The sequence below is a fragment of the Halichoeres trimaculatus genome, unplaced genomic scaffold (genome assembly GCF_033239565.1).
Source record: "Halichoeres trimaculatus isolate MK-OKI-2021-1 unplaced genomic scaffold, fHalTri1.1 fHalTri1_scaffold_3, whole genome shotgun sequence".
Taxonomy (NCBI): Eukaryota; Metazoa; Chordata; class Actinopteri; order Labriformes; family Labridae; genus Halichoeres; species Halichoeres trimaculatus.
Window position 1 is genome coordinate 1106807 of NW_027437181.1, and position 17461 is coordinate 1124267.

Sequence of the window (17461 nt, forward strand, 5' to 3'; positions counted from 1 at the left end):
AAAATCAGTGACAAAATGCATCCAGGTGACATCAGAGCTGACTTTTTTCAGGCTTTGAGGTTTTTGACTCAGTACATCTTTAATTTAATTTAGAGCTGGAAAAAAACAGTATATTTAAATCTTGTAGTCTTTAAAATCCATGTTTAAACTTTCCAAAATAATAATCCTGGCACACAAATGATCCTTTATCACCCATATAGGGCAACCGTAGACTCTGAGGGCTTCAGTCGTCTCTTCAGTTGCGTCTGAGGTGAGTGTCTCAGGTCAGGTTTATAATTCTTGTATTAAAAAAATAGTAAAGCTGTTTTTCTCACCAAACTATCAGACCCAAATTACAGGGAGAAAAACTCTTCTTAACTCTGGACCGTCTTTTTAAAGAACCATTCACATTTTGTCAAAATAGCACAAAACAAAGTATGGAAATGGATAAACAGAGATGGCATGGACTGAAAATGAACAAAGTAATGGTATATATATATATATATTTATATATATGTATATGTATATATATATATATATATATATATATATATATATATATATATATATATATATATATATATATATATATATATATATATATATATATATATATATATATATATATATATATATGTATATATGTATATATATATATTTATATGTATATATATATATATATATGTATATATATATATATATATATATATATATATATATATATATATATATATATATATATATATATATATATAAAATCTTCAACCAATGCACAGGAAAATCTTTTTTTTACAAATTAAAGCTATGAGTCCAATTAATTATCAACATATTTAACACTTTACAAATAACTTTTGTAAACATATTATGCATAAAGCATTTTTCAAAGACTAAAAAGCTAAAAATAAATCAATCAATCAAAAACAAATTAAAAAGTACACCTTAAAGAATTTTTTTTTTTAAATTAATTTAATTTATTCATTTATTCGATTAGGACAGTGCACATCAATCAACAATTTCGATAAACACGTCATTGTAAATATGCCGGAATTAGCACAATAGCTAAATTTCATCCATTGTCCTAAGGCAGGTGATCAAACAGGAAAAAAACAAAATTAAATAACAACACAAAACAAACCAATGATTTGAATAACAGTACTTAAAAGCATTTTGAAAATATGGGTTGGAAAATATGTGGGGGACACAGAAGTGTTTTTGTATCCTGATACAGGTGGAGGACTGAGATGATGAATGCTCCATCGCTTCAGGTTAGATTATTTAGATGTGTAAAGGAAAACTAAAACATACTGGGACTGGAACATTCAACCACTGCAAATACAGAAAAATCTGTAGAAAAAATATCAGATCTTTTGAAAAAGGAAAATGAAGACATTTTAAAATATAAATCCTTTTTGTGATTTGTTTTTATGTGAATTATTTTGGGTGGATGAAGAAATTATAGTTTTTTTCAATATAAATTTATTTATGTATTCATTAACTAATTAACTAAATGTTGTTAAATTTTAATATTGATAATCTAAAAAAACTGTGAAAGTCTGTCTGAATCTAGAGTAGGTTATGTTCGCCTGTAATACACTTTGGCGACCGGCAGGCGTCGCTGCGGCCCCCCGCTGTCATCCCCTCCCTCTCACTCACTTCCGTCTACGTCATTCCCTCCTCACAACAGTGAATATGGCGTCCAGCTCAGACCGGAGCCCTCCTCCTCTCCGTCCTTTAGACCCGTTTTCAGCCTCGGAGGAGCCCGGAGCCGGACCGTTGGACATGGGAGACGGAGACAGCGACGAGGGGGAGGACATTTTTGTCAATAACGTGAGTTTAAAGCTTCAAAGTTTGACCTGAGGCCGCTGTATGACGGTAACATCTCCATAACCGTTAACTGAGCGAGAGTTAGTCAGCCTCTTTATCTCTGTGACCTGGAGCCACAGCATCCAGAAAAACTCGGATAATCTAGAAAAGATGGAGAAATGTCGGAGTTTACGAGACGATGGGGTCAGTGATGGAGATGAATGTTGCTGTGGATTAAAAAATCAGTCGTTGTTTTGGTCATTTCGGCTGCCCTGGGGCTGGATCAGTGATCATTAACTGTCTCTGCTTTGCTAGTTAAAAGTAGCTGTGATCGTATTTTTCGTGAAGAGCTTGAAACAGCTCCTGGCTGATGTCCAGCTCACATGACACCAACCGGCCACCCCCTTGTTTTTCTTATCTGGAGTTGACAGGAGGAGGATCGAGATGCTTGACCTGAGGAAGAGTTTTACCCTCAGAAACCTTTGTTTAAAACCGTAAAAACCAACTGGAAATAGTTACACTGGTTAAAGCTCGTTTAGAAGTCAAACACTCAGTGCTGGTATTTGTCTCTATGACTGCTAACCACGGTTAATCACATGCTAGATGCTCATGGTAATGCCTCTGATATAAGAGAAGTTTGTCTTCTCCAACATTTCTCATGAGAAAAGCCCTGAAGAAAGCTAAACTATCATGGTTTATTATAGATTCATCACCTTATCCACTCACTGGTTTTATAAACTCTTAGAATACACATTCTCAAGACTAAATGTGATTTATTTATTTTTTTGTAACAAATGAAGTTGGTGACATTTTACATAATTGCAGTACTGGAGAGCTTGTACTTTGTTACCAATGCTAAATATTTGAGTAGTTTCCTCATGCAGATGTAAGAAGATCCATTTAATAACAGTGCAAAGTTGTTGTGAGCAAGTTAGGTGTTTGAATGGATGATCTACATCAGGAGTGGCCAACCAGTCAGAGACCAAGAGCCACAAAAATGACCATAGTACTACAAAGAGCCACATCACACTCGAGGCCTTAAAATGCACTTCCTCTCACACATAAATGAAACAACATTAAATGATAATCAATACATTTCCTTTTTTCAAAGCAAGATTTATTGTTTTTGTAAGTGTGTTTCAAAGACAAATTTCTGTTTTTACTGCAGAAGAGACAAAGTTCTATCTATCTATCTATCTATCTATCTATCTACCTATCTATCTATCTATCTATCTATCTATCTATCTATCTATCTATCTATCTATCTATCTATCTATCTATCTATCTATCTATCAATAGCTATGAGCAGATGAGCGATTGAGCACATGTAGAGAAGAGAAACTGAAACTTAAGCACCCATCTCATCACCCAAGTATTAATCAGTACTGATCCCATCATTGGTATCAACATATCAATAATGTAAATTGATAGAATAGAATAGAATAGAAAAGAATAGAATATTATTTTATTGATCTCCCACTGGGGATTTTTTTTGTCACAGCAGCTCACAGAAAAGTGCAATAAATGCAATAACAATAAGAAACAGAATAATAATAATAAGAATATGAAATTAGAAAATTAAAGAACTATAGAAAAGTAGAAAATATTACTGTTTAAATATTCACATTAAGACAAATAAGTACCAGATCAGCACTGAACAATAAACTATGAGTACTGGGATAACGTGTATTTTTTAAGGTATATATATATATATATATATATATATATATATATATATATATATATATATTTATAATTTTTTTTATGAATGGATCTAAGAGCCACACACTGCAGGGCAAAGAGCCACATGAGACTCACGAGCCACAGGTTGGCCACCCCTGATCTACATGAATATTTCTGGTTTTACGATGCAAATTTTACACTTATCTTCTTTTTTTTGTTCATATTTTCGATCCTATAAGTTTATCCTAGAGCCATTTTGCCCTGCAGATGTCTCTTTGTCTCCAGTTTTGACTCTCACAGTGTTGAACCTGTTTGACAAACAACTAGCAAAGATGCTTTCTCTAATTATTTAGAGGGTTTTATGGAAGTTTTTTGTTATTTTCTAGTAAAAGAAAACATCGTTCAGATCCCCTTAAAGTGCTGTGTAATGGTTATATCACATTACAACCAGGAGTGAGTACAAGCAATTACAAAGATACATTTTTAAGATGATAGAATAGAATATAATAGAATAGAATAGAATAGAATAGAATAGAATAGAATAATATAGAATGTACTTTATTAATCCAGGGAAATTTAGGAAAAAATCAAGAAATTCTTTCATTTTCTCACAAACTGTCTGATTATTATTTTTAAGCGATTGTTTGTAAACTGCAGCTGTCACCGTACAGGAAACTGTAACTTCTCTAATGTCCTCTCTGATTGTAGATCTGCGGCTTCATGACTAATATTAAAACGTGTCATCCTGCAGAGTAATCCTGTGGCCGTCAGTCGAGGAGTTTCTCAGCCCGACCGCGTTGAAGAGGAGCCCTCAGACATTTTCAGCGAGGAGAAGATCAGCAGCACAAACGCCAAATCCAACGGCGTTCACTCTGACGATGACAACGACCTGTTTGCTGGTTCGTCGACTTTTTCAAACAAAATATCTACATTGTATTTATAAAACATATAGAGAAATATAGGGATATTTGATACCATCTTTATGCAGACCGATACCAGTACGAGTACTCCTTCTTGAGTACTCACCGATACTACTTGTACTTTTGATGCATAAAATTTCAATTAACAGTGTCAGATCATTTTGATCAAAGACAGCACAGTCACTCTGACAGTAAGTCCAAATAAAACACAAACAGCTCTCTCTGAGTTCAGGATTTTTTTTATAAATATAAAAAAAAAATCTAAATTAAAAGTGCACAAAAACACCAACACCTGTCAGAGTTTAAGTATTTTTTAAAGTAAACTAAAGTGCAAAATAAAAAAAGTATAACTGTTAACTCTTCCTGGTTCATTCATATTGTCTGAAAAGCACCGGCGCACATTTGCCGTTGTGTTAAACCGCAGTAATTAGCACCATCTAGTGGCGAGGAGGACTTGACTAACGTACGATTTTCTTGCCTAAAGCATCTGCTGCTGGTATCTGCAGCCTTCACAAGTACTGTCACCTTGAAAAAAGGCTGGTATCGGCCCGATATCGATACCTGGTATCAGCATCGGGCCATCCCTAGTTATAAACTTTCTTTACAAAGCCCTTTTCCAAAAACAATGTTACAGAGTAAATAAAAACAAACAGTAAAAAGAAATAAAAGAGGAGATGTAAAAGAGAAAAGTGAGGAAAATTTAGGAAATATAAAAGGCTACCACCAGATAAAGGAAAGGAAACTGCTGTAAAATAAAATCAATAAAATATTTTAAAAAATGATTTAAGCTCCTGCCCATCATCCAGTCAAAAAAAGTAAAAAATAAGTAAAAAATAAAATAAAATCAAAGCTGCATTTTAACGATTAAAAAATGCTCAGATAAAATCTCAGATAAAGAACAAATATAAAAAAAAATGTGTTTTTAAAGATTTAGATTAAAAACTTAGTTCTGTAGAGAAATAATTCCTGTGTGGGACTTTTTGACAGATCTTAAAGGAGCATTCCACTGATTTTTTCACAGGAGGCTACCTTTAGTGCTCATGGGCCTAATCAGTTAATTGATTAATAGTTTTAGCTCTAGCTTTGAGGCTGCACACACTGCACATTAAGCCTGTTTTCCAAACATTGGTCGTGGATGTTTGTATTTACTGATCAAGCTGTGTGTGAAGCGTATCATTCAAAGCTCAGATTATCTCTCAGATGAGTTTAACACAGTTTTCTGCACAGTTCGTCCAGCGTATTAACATGATGAGGACATAACGATCTGTTTAAAGAGTGAATGAAAGAGCTTCTCTGTGGTCTTTCCTCAGAGGCGAACGCAGAGCTGAGCACAGAGAAACCCGGCGGCTCCGCTCGTAAGGAGCTCTCCACCTCCTCCTTCGCTCAGGGCCCTGCAGCTCTGCAGCCCACCTCCCTGGAGCAGGTACACGCCATGATGGAGAGGAACCTAGAAAAAAAACAGTTTCTCACATTTTTATTGTAATGCTAAGACTTTAATCTGTCTGTTGCTGTAAAATTTAAGAGGTTTGTTCTTTTTTCCGGTGTCAGCTGGAGGAGGATGAAGCCAGGGACAGTTTTGATGTGGACGTCGCTGTTACAAACCCAGAGAAAGTCGGTGAGTGTTGGTTTCCTTTGTTTGTATTGAATGCTAAACTTTTTCTGTAATTCAGATGTAAATATCTCAGAGTAGCTTAATAATTTAAACATTTATCAAAATTAACCCCTCCTCTTTGAATCCACTGAATGATTTCTTCAGTACGGGCTGAACGTGTCTCTTCTTTTCCCAGGAGACGGCATGAACGCATACGTGGCCTACAAAGTTTCCACCAGGGTCTGTACCTCATCTCGCTCTGTCACGTGTTATTTTCAGTTTTCTCTTATCTTTAAACTTCATCCACTTCCTCAGATTTTACACAGAAACTGTTTTTTAAGTTTTGTTCACCCCTGTGTGTGTGTCTCGGCCTGTTTCCTCAGACGTCTTTGGCCATGTTCAGGAATAAAACCTTTTCTGTGAGGAGACGTTACAGCGACTTCCTGGGTCTGTACGAGAAGCTGTCGGTCAAACAGTCTCTGCAGGGCTGCATCATCCCTCCAGCTCCTGAGAAGAGCGTTGTAGGTGGGTCCTCGCTCGCTGAGCTTTAGCGTGATGAACTCTCCTCTCTCTGTCTTCGCTCTCTGACCCATGTTTGATCCACAGGAATGACCAAAGTGAAGGTGGGGATGGACGACCCGTCGTCTGTGGAGTTTGTGGAGAGGAGGAGAGCAGCTCTGGAGAGGCAAGTGTGAAATCATCAACACATCCAGGAGAGGATGAGCAGCTGCTTTGTGTTTTATTTACATCTGGACAGAATCAGAGAGATCCAGAGTTGAGATTTAGACTAGATATTGATAAAGTAAAGTGTGATCTTTTCTGAAGTAAGAAACAGGAAATGCTTCTGTTTCTTTTTATTTTTGTTGCTTCAGTAAAAACCAAAGCTGATCTGACACTGATATTTCAACTCATTAACTACAGACAGCACAGGTTAGTTTGACCGATGACTGACAGTCAGGTTTTTTATGCAGTAAATGTCCGATCCGCTTTATTTAAAAGGCACATTTAAAAAAAAATCAAGTTATCCAAAGTGCTTTATAGTAGAAATAAAAAAAGAACATCAGTAAAATAAATAAAATAAATTAAAATATCAAATAAGAGCTGTAAAAACACAGAGGGTGAGACCATAAAAGACACAAAAGGACAGCAACACGTGACTCTCATTGTGAATTAAAAGCCAAAGAATAAAAATGAGTTTAAAGACGTGATTTAAAAGACGTAGGGTGGGGGATGTTTTTATTTCTAGTGACAGATTGTTCCAGGATTTGTGAGCCACCACAGAAAAGGCTCGATCACCTCGGGTCTTTAAACAGGTTTTTTGGGGGCCAGGAGGTGAAGGTGATCAGCAGACCTCAGAGGAACTGGGGAGCTGATCTATTCAAAGGCTTAAAAACAAACAATAACATTTTTAAATGAATTTTAAAATGAACAGGGAGCCATGGATCGGGGTGATGTATTCATGTTTTCAGGCATCTGTGAAAAGACAAGCAGCTGCTCTAAGCGTGTGAGGGAAGCCTGATTAACAACAATGTAGAGTTATAGTTATAGTTGATCTTTATTTCATTCATGTTGTTATATAAAAAGATATACGTACAATATAGAAATAAGAGAAATCTGAAAGGAATGAAAAGGAGCCGAAAGAAGAAAACGCTGATTGTATCGGCCCCTTCTTTCACAAACACTTTAACTAAACACTTGTCAATACACACGCAAACAAGTTATACTTTTTGGCCCAACAAAGAAAGCTACAAAAACAACAGTAAGAAACAAAAAAACAACTACGAGACAGGGATTAGAGTGTCTGTGAATCCTTAAATCTGTCTACTGTGTTGGTGTTGATCCATTTTTTGGAGATACTGAAGTTTTGGCTTCTTTGAAACATCTGTCCAAGTTGTTTTATAAGGATTTACCTTTGACTATAAAGTTTCTTTCCTTCAGTGAGGTTCTTACATTCGGCTTCAGAAATATTTCAAATCCCTTTAAATAGTAATACTCTTCCTTTTGATAAAATGACACTGAATGTTGGGCGGTAGGAGATTTTCTGAGCTTTGTACAGACCTTGCAGGATTTGGTAATCTGATTTGGCTTTTAATTTATTTCTTTCACCATCTTATTCTTCTTATTTTACTGTTCTTATGCCTTAAATGATTTTTATTTTATTTATTTTTATTTATATTTATATTATTTTACGTCCTGTGCATTTTATTACTGTTACATTATCCAAACCCTCACATATCTTTTAGTTTTTTTCATTTTCTATTGTTTTCTGTTTTGTTATTTTATTTTATCTTGTGAAACACTTTGAGATGCATTTAAATATGTATAAAAAGTGCTATGTAAATAAAGTTTGATTTGATTTGATATTAAGTCACAAAGTTTCAACAACGGTAATTTCACAAAAAGTGGATTAAAGTAGAAATAAACATGAATTACCCGCTCAAAATGGTTAAAGATAAGACAGATGTAATCTTGGAGAAAAGCCTGAGGTGATAAAAACTGGATTTAACAACTGAATTCATTTGTTTAACCAATTTAAAGTCACACAGGGTGGCCGCGTGTCTTAAAAAGTATTAAAAAGTTTTAATTATGGTTTTATGAGGTATTAAGTTTCATAGGTATTCAAGCTTTGACCCAAAAATATCTATGAATATTTATTTTCCTTCTTGCAACTGTGCCCTGATTGGACCGATAAAGTTCTAAAATAGAATAGAAAAGAATAGAGTTACTTTATTGATCCCAAACTGGAAATTTGTTTTGTTAACAGCAGAAATCGATGGAGTCAGTAGAAAAATAAAAAAGAATAGAGTAAAAAAAATACATAAAGACTCTAGTTACAATAAAATACAATAAGGTTTGTGAGCGGTATAAACACCATCTATAAATTAACGTCATTTCAAGTTTCATAAAGATAAATTAAATATAACATTAAAGCAAATCACAATCTCCGGCACATGTCCTAAATTTTAAAAATGATTAAATAATTTCTCATTTTCTTCAGCAAGTTGGTCTTGAATAACTGCTGTTTGTTGTTGTGGGAGTGTGGATAAACCTGCCTTTAGTTTCATTTGTTCTTTCAAGCTTTATTCCTCCTTAGCTCACAGCATTTTTATAAAAATATAAACTACAACTGTTAAAAAGTGGATGACAACAACAACTGAAAGTTGTGATAAAGTCTTAAAACTTTATTAAAGGTTTTTGAAAAAGTCTTAAAAAGGTATTGAAATCAACCTCAGGATTTTAGCAGATACCCTGTCACTGTCAACCTTTACACTAAGATTTAAAACTGTGGGTTTAAAATAAATTCAAAAAAGTTGAAGTTAAAGCTTCTGTAATCCAACCTCTGAGCTAAAGCTGCACCATGAGACGATGAAAACTGGTTTAAACCCAGACTGAGGTCTGCCTGCGTCTTCCTGCTCTGCCCAGAGCCTTTAAACGGTTTCTTTACTCATGTCTCTGTCTCTGTTTGCATGTTTCTGCCGTAAGTTTCTGACTCTGATCTCCGTATCGCAGGTATCTCCAGAGAGTCGTGTCTCATCCTTTGTTGCTGCAAGATCCTGATGTCCGCGAGTTCCTGGAGAGGGAGGATGTGAGCGTGTTTAACAGCTGCTCCAAGATTTCATGCATGTTTGAGTTTTTATCTAGATCTGTGTCGAGAAACGCTGTAATGTTTTGTTTTATGTGTGTTTCCAGCTTCCCAGAGCGGTGAACACTCAGGCTCTGAGCGGAGCCGGCTTCCTCAAAATGATCAACAAGGCTTCAGATGCCGTCAACAAGATGACCATCAAGATGAACGAGTCTGACACTGTAAGGAGGCTCTGAGCCAGGAGCTGCAGAGATAAAACTGCGGCTTTAATAAATTCGTAACGTGAAGCCTTCCTGTCTTAGTGAGACAGTTTCTGAGGTGTTTTCCTCTGTGGTTGTGTCTCAGTGGTTTGAGGATAAGTTCCAGGAGGTGGAGAACGAAGAGCAGCAGCTGAGGAAGCTTCACGCCCTCGTCGACTCCCTCGTCAACCACAGGAAGGGTGAGCGACTCCTTCATTATCAGCTCCTCATCCTCACAGCAGGAGGAGCAGGAGAAAAGGAGCTCATCAGAAATCTGGAGAATGAATCGCTCTCTGTTCCCTCCTCCATATCCAGAGCTGTGTGGGAACACGGCGGTCTTTGCCAAAAGTATGGCCATGTTGGGGAACTCGGAGGACAACACGGCGCTGTCCCGGGCCCTGTCCCAGCTGGCAGAGGTGGAGGACAAGATGGAGCAGCTGCACCAGGAGCAGGCGGCCAGCGACTTCTTCATCTTTGAGGAGCTGTTAGCCGACTACATCCGTCTGCTGGGCGCTGTGAGGGTAAGCTCCCAGCAGGACGGTCGATACAGAGTGGGAGGAGGTTTCTTCAGGAGTAGAGAGGGTTTGTAAAGAGAGGTGAATTAGAGATGAAAACATGTTGTGAAAACTCAGAGTATCCTGCATGAGTCACAGAAATGTTTTCATTTATAAAAGTGAAGGAGGGAAGACGACGGCTCAGTGGAGATGTTTGAGGGACAAACTCTGAGCAGGAAACAGACTGATCTCCGCTGAAGGTCAGGGTGTTTCTGTTTGCTGGGAGGATGATGTGTTACTAAATCCGTCCTCTAATGTAAAATTGATGTCCTCAGGGCTGCTTTGACCAGCGTATCCGGGCGTGGCAGAGATGGCAGGAGGCTCAGAGCACGCTGCAGAAGAAGAGGGAGGCCGAGGCCAAACTGCTGTGGGCCAACAAGCCGGACAAGCTGCAGCAGGCCAAGGACGAGATCTCTGAGGTACCGGGCTGAGGAAGCAAACCCTGAGGCGCTTTGGTCCAAAATCATCTGTTTTTTTCCACCACACGCTTTTTATTTCACTTTGGTGCTGAAACAACAAAAGATTTTTATTTATCAAACTGAATATGAGCGTCCTGGCCAAGGCAAATCATGTAGTTAACAAAAATAATAAAGATGGTCACAGTGAGGATAACAAAGGTCAGAGTCCCGATCCTACGACACATCGTAACCTGAAATTCTGCATAAGTCAGATTTTTACCCTAAATCTCTAAATAACTATCGGAAAACATGTTTTATTCTTCATATTCAAAGGAAAACAATACAGACGATTAAATTCCATGATGTAAAAAAGGTGAAGATACCGAGAAAATCAAGACAAAGTGGACGATGCTGATGACCGTGTAGCACCGCACAGCTTTGTATTCATACGCCTCAAAACTAGTGCGTGTCGTAGGAGCTAACAAAACCTTCTCTATTCACTTACATACATATATTTATTGGCGTCGTTGAAAATGTTTGTCAGAAACAGCGTAAGTCGAGGACCTCCTGATTAAAAAGCAACCAATACAAAAATAAATAAAAATTAGATACAAAATAAATGAAGAACCAAAGAGATTTAAACATTTGAAAAGAAACAAGGGAAGAAATAAAAGAAATTATAAGAGGATAACACAATTACATAAATACACAACCTAGAGGCAAACATATACATATATGAGTGAAATAAAAATGGCATTCATAAACAAATAAATAAATAAATTAGTGATAAGCCAACAAAATCAAATGCAGAGAAAAAAACAAACCAAAAAATCCAAATAAATTTATTATATAATAATATTATTAATAATAGAAATAATGATGAATGAAAATAAAAATAATTTTAAATAATACTAATTATAATAATAATAATAATAATAATAATAATAATAATAATAATAATAATAATAATAATAATAATAATAATAATAATAATAATACTTAGAGAAATGAAATTAAAGATATAAATATGAAGTAAGATTATATATTAAAAAATAAATTCCTGGTCCAGAATTCTGATTTCTTTATAAATCTTAATTATTTGGTTACTGCTAACCAATCAGCCTCCAGTCAAAGGAGGAGGAAACATTTTTTATTTTGTGAAATTTGCTCCTTTGACTCTGATATCTGATCCTTTTTCTTTTTGTTAAAGTCGTTTTTTTTTTTTTTTTTATCACATTAAACACAAAACAATTCAATGAACTCACACATAATAAAGGATTTACAGACTCACAGAGGGGGGGATTAAATAATAATAATAATAACAATAATAATAATAGTTATAATAATGAATACAAATAATAACAATTATAATAACAATAATTATAGTAGTAGTAATAATAATAATAATAATAACAATAATAATAGTTATAATAATGAATACAAATAATAACAATAATTATAGTAGTGATAATAATTATAATAATAAATACAACTATTATTAATAATTACAACAATAATACTACTACTAATAATAATAATAAATACAAATAATAATTATTATAATTAAATACTTATAGAAATGAAAATAAAGATATGAAAATAAAGTAAAATTATATTTTTAAAAATAAATACCCAGTCCAGAATTCTGATTTTTTTATTAATGCTTACTTATTTAAATGCTGCTAACCAATCAGCCTCCAGTCAAAGGAGGAAAAAATTATCTTGTGAAATATTTTGAAATAAATTGTGAAATTTTCTCCTTTGACTCTGATATCTGATCCTTTTTCTTTTTGTTAAATAGGTTTTTACTAATTTTATCACATTTAACACAAAACAATTCAATGAACTCACACATAATAAAGGATTTACAGACTCACAGAGGTGGGATTAAATGGTAGAAACAAAAAGCCAGCCCTGTAATGAATAAATACATTAAACAGACACCCTGACTCTCTAATATTAAACACATTTGTCAGTTCATCTCCTCACATCCCCTGGTGGTAGTTCAGACCCCTGGTAGATGAATCCTGCTCATCTTCACACTCTTCACTGTATAAAAGTCAAACAAGCTGATCATGACTGGTTAGTTTTGCTTTTTATTTTCTGCTGTGAGCCTCAAACTCTCCATGAACTCTGGTTTTTATGCACTCCTTCAGCTGCTGTAAGTGCTTCTAAAATTTTCATCTATTTGTCTGTAAGGTCCTTAAATGATACAAAAAATCAACCTCTGAATGGGTCACTGATAAGGTCTCTGCCTCCTGTCGGCTGAGGTGTTGAAACTTCCTGACTGTCGTGTGTTTGAGGATCTTTTTTATTTTCAGAGACCAAAAAGTCGTGTTTTGAAATTTCACAATCAGGTGCTGCAACAGGAAGTTTGACTCACTCTGTTGATGTTTTTCTTCTTCTCCTCCTCGTGTCTTCAGTGGGAGGGAAAGGTCACTCAGTACGAGAGAGATTTCGACAGGGTTGGCATGACTGTACGCAAAGAGGTTCTCCGGTTTGAGGTACGTGATGAAATTATGACGACTGGAAGTAAATAAAAAATCTTTGAATGTTTTTGCTAAAGCTCTGTTCTCCTGTTAGCTCCTGTTAGCTGCTTTTAAACAGATTGTTCCTCATCAGAGCATTTCTCCTTTGGACTTTATAAGAGGGTGAAATTCTTACAGTCATCATATTAGACATAAGCTTAAAAAACAAAACACTTTGTCTTTCAGAAAGAAAAATCCAAGGACTTCAAGAGCCAGATAATCAAATACCTGGAGGCCATGCTGCAGTCTCAACAGCGGGTAAACTATCTTTCCCTGTTCCTGTTCCTCAATATGAAAACATGTATTTATTTACATAATATTTACAAACCCCAGCTCCAATGAAGTTAGGACGTTGTGTAAAATGTAAATAAAAACAGAACAGAATGATTTACAAATCCTCTTTAGCTTATATTCAATTGAATTCAACGCAAGACGAGCTATCTAATGTTCAAAATTATAAACTTTGTTGTTTTGGGGGAAATATTTGCTCATTTTGAAAAGGATGCAACGCGTTTAAGAAAAGCTGTGATGGGGGAAACAAAAGACGGGGAAAGTTGATAAATGCTGAAAAAAGACACCTGTTGGGGACATTCCTCAGGTGAACATGTTAATTGGAGCGAAAGCCAAACATCAGCAACATCCAGAAACGTCGCCGCTTTCTCTGGGCTCGAGCTCATTTGAAATAAACAGACGCAAAGTGGAAAAGTGTGCTGTGGTCTGATGAGTTTGCATTTTAATTTTTTTTGGAAATCATGGACGTTGTGTCCTCCAGGCAAAAGAGGAAAAAGACCATACAGATTGTTACCAAGTTCAAAAGCCAGCATCTGTGATGGTATGAGGGTGTGTTAATGCCAGTGGCAGCTGCTGGTCAGTCAAGGAGGGGAAACTCTTTTTTTTCCGGCTTACATCATAAATTTGTTTATTTATCTAAACGTAAATTCTTCCCTCCGTTCCTTTTCAAGAAAATGATCTGTGACCCTGTCGTACCAACCAGGGGTTTTTCAGGGATTTTACCAGAGTTCTCTCAACGACCAGCAGAGCTAGACTGATTAAACGGACTTGGCCCATCGTGTTGGGGGTGTTAGACTTGAGGAGAAGCTCCTCTCTACAGAAGATGCTCTGGTGGAGGGTTATACTTCAAGATCTCTGACTGGCTCATTTCACTGTCAATCAAAAAGGGATTCAGCCTCAGAGAGATCATCCAATCATCATGCAGAAGCCCAGCATCCAGGCCAGCCCACTGCCTCATAGACCCCCAGAGACGCTGAGCGTCCGATGGGCGGGACAAAGCCCAGCGTTTATCCAATGACCGTCCAGTTTCCACAGTGGAACAACCCACTCTACGCTTCCCCGCTGAAGTCAGAAGACGCTCAGCGTCCGACTGTGTTAAAGCGCTGAGACGCTGCGGGGATGAATGAGAAGGAGGTGGAGCCAGTTACCTGTGATAGGAGCTGATTCTGAACTAAAGATGAAGGAATTCTAGCTCAGATTTTATCAATGAAATGTTCACACAGCAGAACATATCAACACTTTGTTAGGGACATTTTTGGGGCATCTTACTCACACATCAGTGATGGCACCATCAGTGCTGAAAGGTACATCCTGGTTTTGGAGCAACACATGCTGCCATCTGATTATCATCTTTATCAGGGACGTCCCTCCTTATTTCAGCAAAACAACACCAAACCTCATCAACACCAGTGTAGCTTCATAAGTTAAAGAGTGTGGGTGTTAGACTGGTCTGCCTGCAGTCCAGACCTGTCGCCTATTAAAAATGTGTGGCACATTATGAAGCGCAAAATACAACAACGGGGACCCTGGACTGTTGAACAACTGAAGTCGTACATCATGTAGGGCTGCAACGATTAGTCAACTATAAAAAAGTTTGAGAATTATTTTTTATTTTTTTTATTTTACTTTTTTATGTCATCATGAATGAAATAAAGACAAACAAACAAACATGACACAGGGCTGACCAATCAGAGGTGAGAACTGAATTTTGAGTAAATGCAGTGAAAAAGCAACTCAAAGGTTGAATTTTAAAGGACAAATTAGGTTGAAACCATAGACTGTATACAGAGTGGACAGCGTGGCTCTGCCATTTATCATTGTACAGTTTTGAAGCCAAAATTCCCCCGTCTCAGGTGCAGACATTGGCAGCCAGAGTCTGCACGGTAGAGACTGAGGGATTCTGGGAGAATCTGAGTGGAGCTGGGCGACAAAAATAATATATATTTTTTTTCTTTGGAGAGTCTGATCACTTCCTGACTCTACCTCCCGACACATTTTACAATCCCTGAAAAAATACACAAGAACGTCAGCTGTCAATCATCGTTAAACGTGACGTAAAACCTCGTTTTTAACCTCGTATAACTAATGAAAACATCATTTGGCTGTCTTGTTTTCAGGTCCTCTTTTTTTCTGAAAAGTTTTATCTTCAAATCACCACAACAATCAGACGTGAGAAACATTTCTACCTGGTGTTTTAATTTTTTAAAGTTTGACCACAGCCCATCTGGAATGACTGGGGAGATGGATTTTTTTACCTATACTGCAGCCAGCCACCAGGGGGAGCAGTTTTTGTGGAGACCTCACTTCAGGCAGAGCAAGATGAAGGCCAATTTTTTTACAGTCTATGGTTGAAACACAAAATAATAGCGATTAGTCGACTAACTGAAAAAATAACCACTAGATTAGTCAATATTAATAATTGTTAGTTGCAGCCCTAACATCAAGCAAGAATGGGAAAAAACTCCACGTACAAAGCTTCAACAGTTAGTGTCTTCAGTTCCCTAATGCGTATTGAGTGTTGTTAAAAGGAAAGGTGGTGTAACACGGTGCTTTTTTGAAACCTGTTGCAGGCATCCTTTTCAAAATGAGCAAATTATTCACAAAAACAGTTTATCAGTTTGAACATTAAATATCCCATCTGTCGTGTATTTAATTTGCAAATCATTGTTAATGTGAATGAACTGTTAGATTTCCTGACTTATATGCACTCTGCATCATCACATGTGTTAACTGGTGTGTTTTGGATTTGTTTTGTGCAGCTCATAAAGTTTTGGGAGGCGTTCCTGCCTGAGGCTAAGGCGATCGCTTAATGAAGAGGAAGACGTTTTGTAAAGACCTGAACTGCCTTTTTTTGAACACTTTACCTCTTGAGCCGAACTGAGAGGACGATTTTGAAAAAAAAAAAAAACGAACAAACACGAGAAACTTCCATCCATTTTTTGACTTTTTAATCATAGTGTATTCTCTAACTTGTACAGTTCTTTGATAAACGAAGCTGCCGCAAACTCAACGTTTCTTTGGTAACTCTCTTTGTTTGTCTTCTTGACTTAAAGACGTTTTTTAAAGCAGGAATCCAACAGAGACAAACCTGAAGCCCACTGTTGGTCTATGAGTGGGGATGTATTTATGCTTAAATCAGTATATTAACACTGAGGTACTGCCCTAGAGTAACATTGTCTATAGTTTACATTAGCAGGTAGACGTATGTGCGTCATTCCAGCCTCTAACAGCTCATGTTTGTGGATGCATGACCCATAACATTTGATGCACTAAATTTCTTTGCACAGTTGTAAAAGCTGTTTTCTAAGTGAGAAACCACTATTAATGAGTGAGGTTATTTACCAAGAGTATTAGCACATTGTTACAGTATATTACATGATGCATTATAGATCATATATGTCATTAAACCTGAGACCTGACCAGCGTAGAGGCTTGGAGCAGAAATGTGATGTGACAGTGAGTGCAGGCTGAGAAATGCAATCACTGCTTTGTTTTTGGTATTTTTACAATGATGTGTTTGTAAAAGTCATCCTATTATATTAATCCATATCTTCCACTAATTACAGTTTGGAAAGACTTCAAATTATTTTGTCAGACAGTGAAGTTATCCGTAGCCAACCATGTTATTTCTTTTATTTTTTAACGAAACTGATCTAAAAAGGCACAGACATTCAACTTCTACACTCCCTTATTTTCTTATTCTGCATTTGTAAGTGTAGTTTTTTTCTCATGTCATATTTACGTAAGAATGTGCTTTATTTTTGTAACCACTTTGCATTAGCACACACCTTTTCCTGGAAATGCGATACAGGTAGATGTAAAGGAAAATAAATACGATTGGTTAAGCTTTGGGATCTGTTCGTCTTTGTTTTACTTGCTGCTAACCCTGAAC

At 36.3% G+C, this 17461-nt stretch overlaps 1 protein-coding gene across 1 annotated transcript; it reads left to right on the forward strand.

The window, feature by feature from the left end:
• The first annotated feature begins 1655 nt into the window (after positions 1–1655).
• Positions 1656–17202, forward strand: LOC141787413 (sorting nexin-1-like). Its single transcript, XM_074665726.1, has 15 exons — positions 1656–1806; positions 4217–4364; positions 5696–5808; positions 5934–6000; positions 6173–6216; positions 6360–6501; positions 6583–6661; positions 9487–9562; positions 9667–9780; positions 9905–9998; positions 10114–10319; positions 10628–10771; positions 13174–13254; positions 13465–13536; positions 16329–17202. Exons 1-15 carry the CDS (start codon positions 1669–1671, stop codon positions 16377–16379), a joined length of 1569 nt encoding a protein of 522 aa, XP_074521827.1. The 5' UTR covers positions 1656–1668; the 3' UTR covers positions 16380–17202.
• The last annotated feature ends 259 nt before the right edge of the window (positions 17203–17461 follow it).

Excerpts from the sequence above, each read along its gene's own strand:
- LOC141787413 (XM_074665726.1), top strand. The coding sequence starts at position 1,669 with ATGGCGTCCAGCTCAGACCGGAGCCCTCCTCCTCTCCGTCCTTTAGAC. Across the intron at positions 6,217-6,359 it reads CCTACAAAGTTTCCACCAGG|ACGTCTTTGGCCATGTTCAG; the intron begins GTCTGTACCTCA and ends CTGTTTCCTCAG. Across the intron at positions 9,999-10,113 it reads CCTCGTCAACCACAGGAAGG|AGCTGTGTGGGAACACGGCG; the intron begins GTGAGCGACTCC and ends CTCCATATCCAG.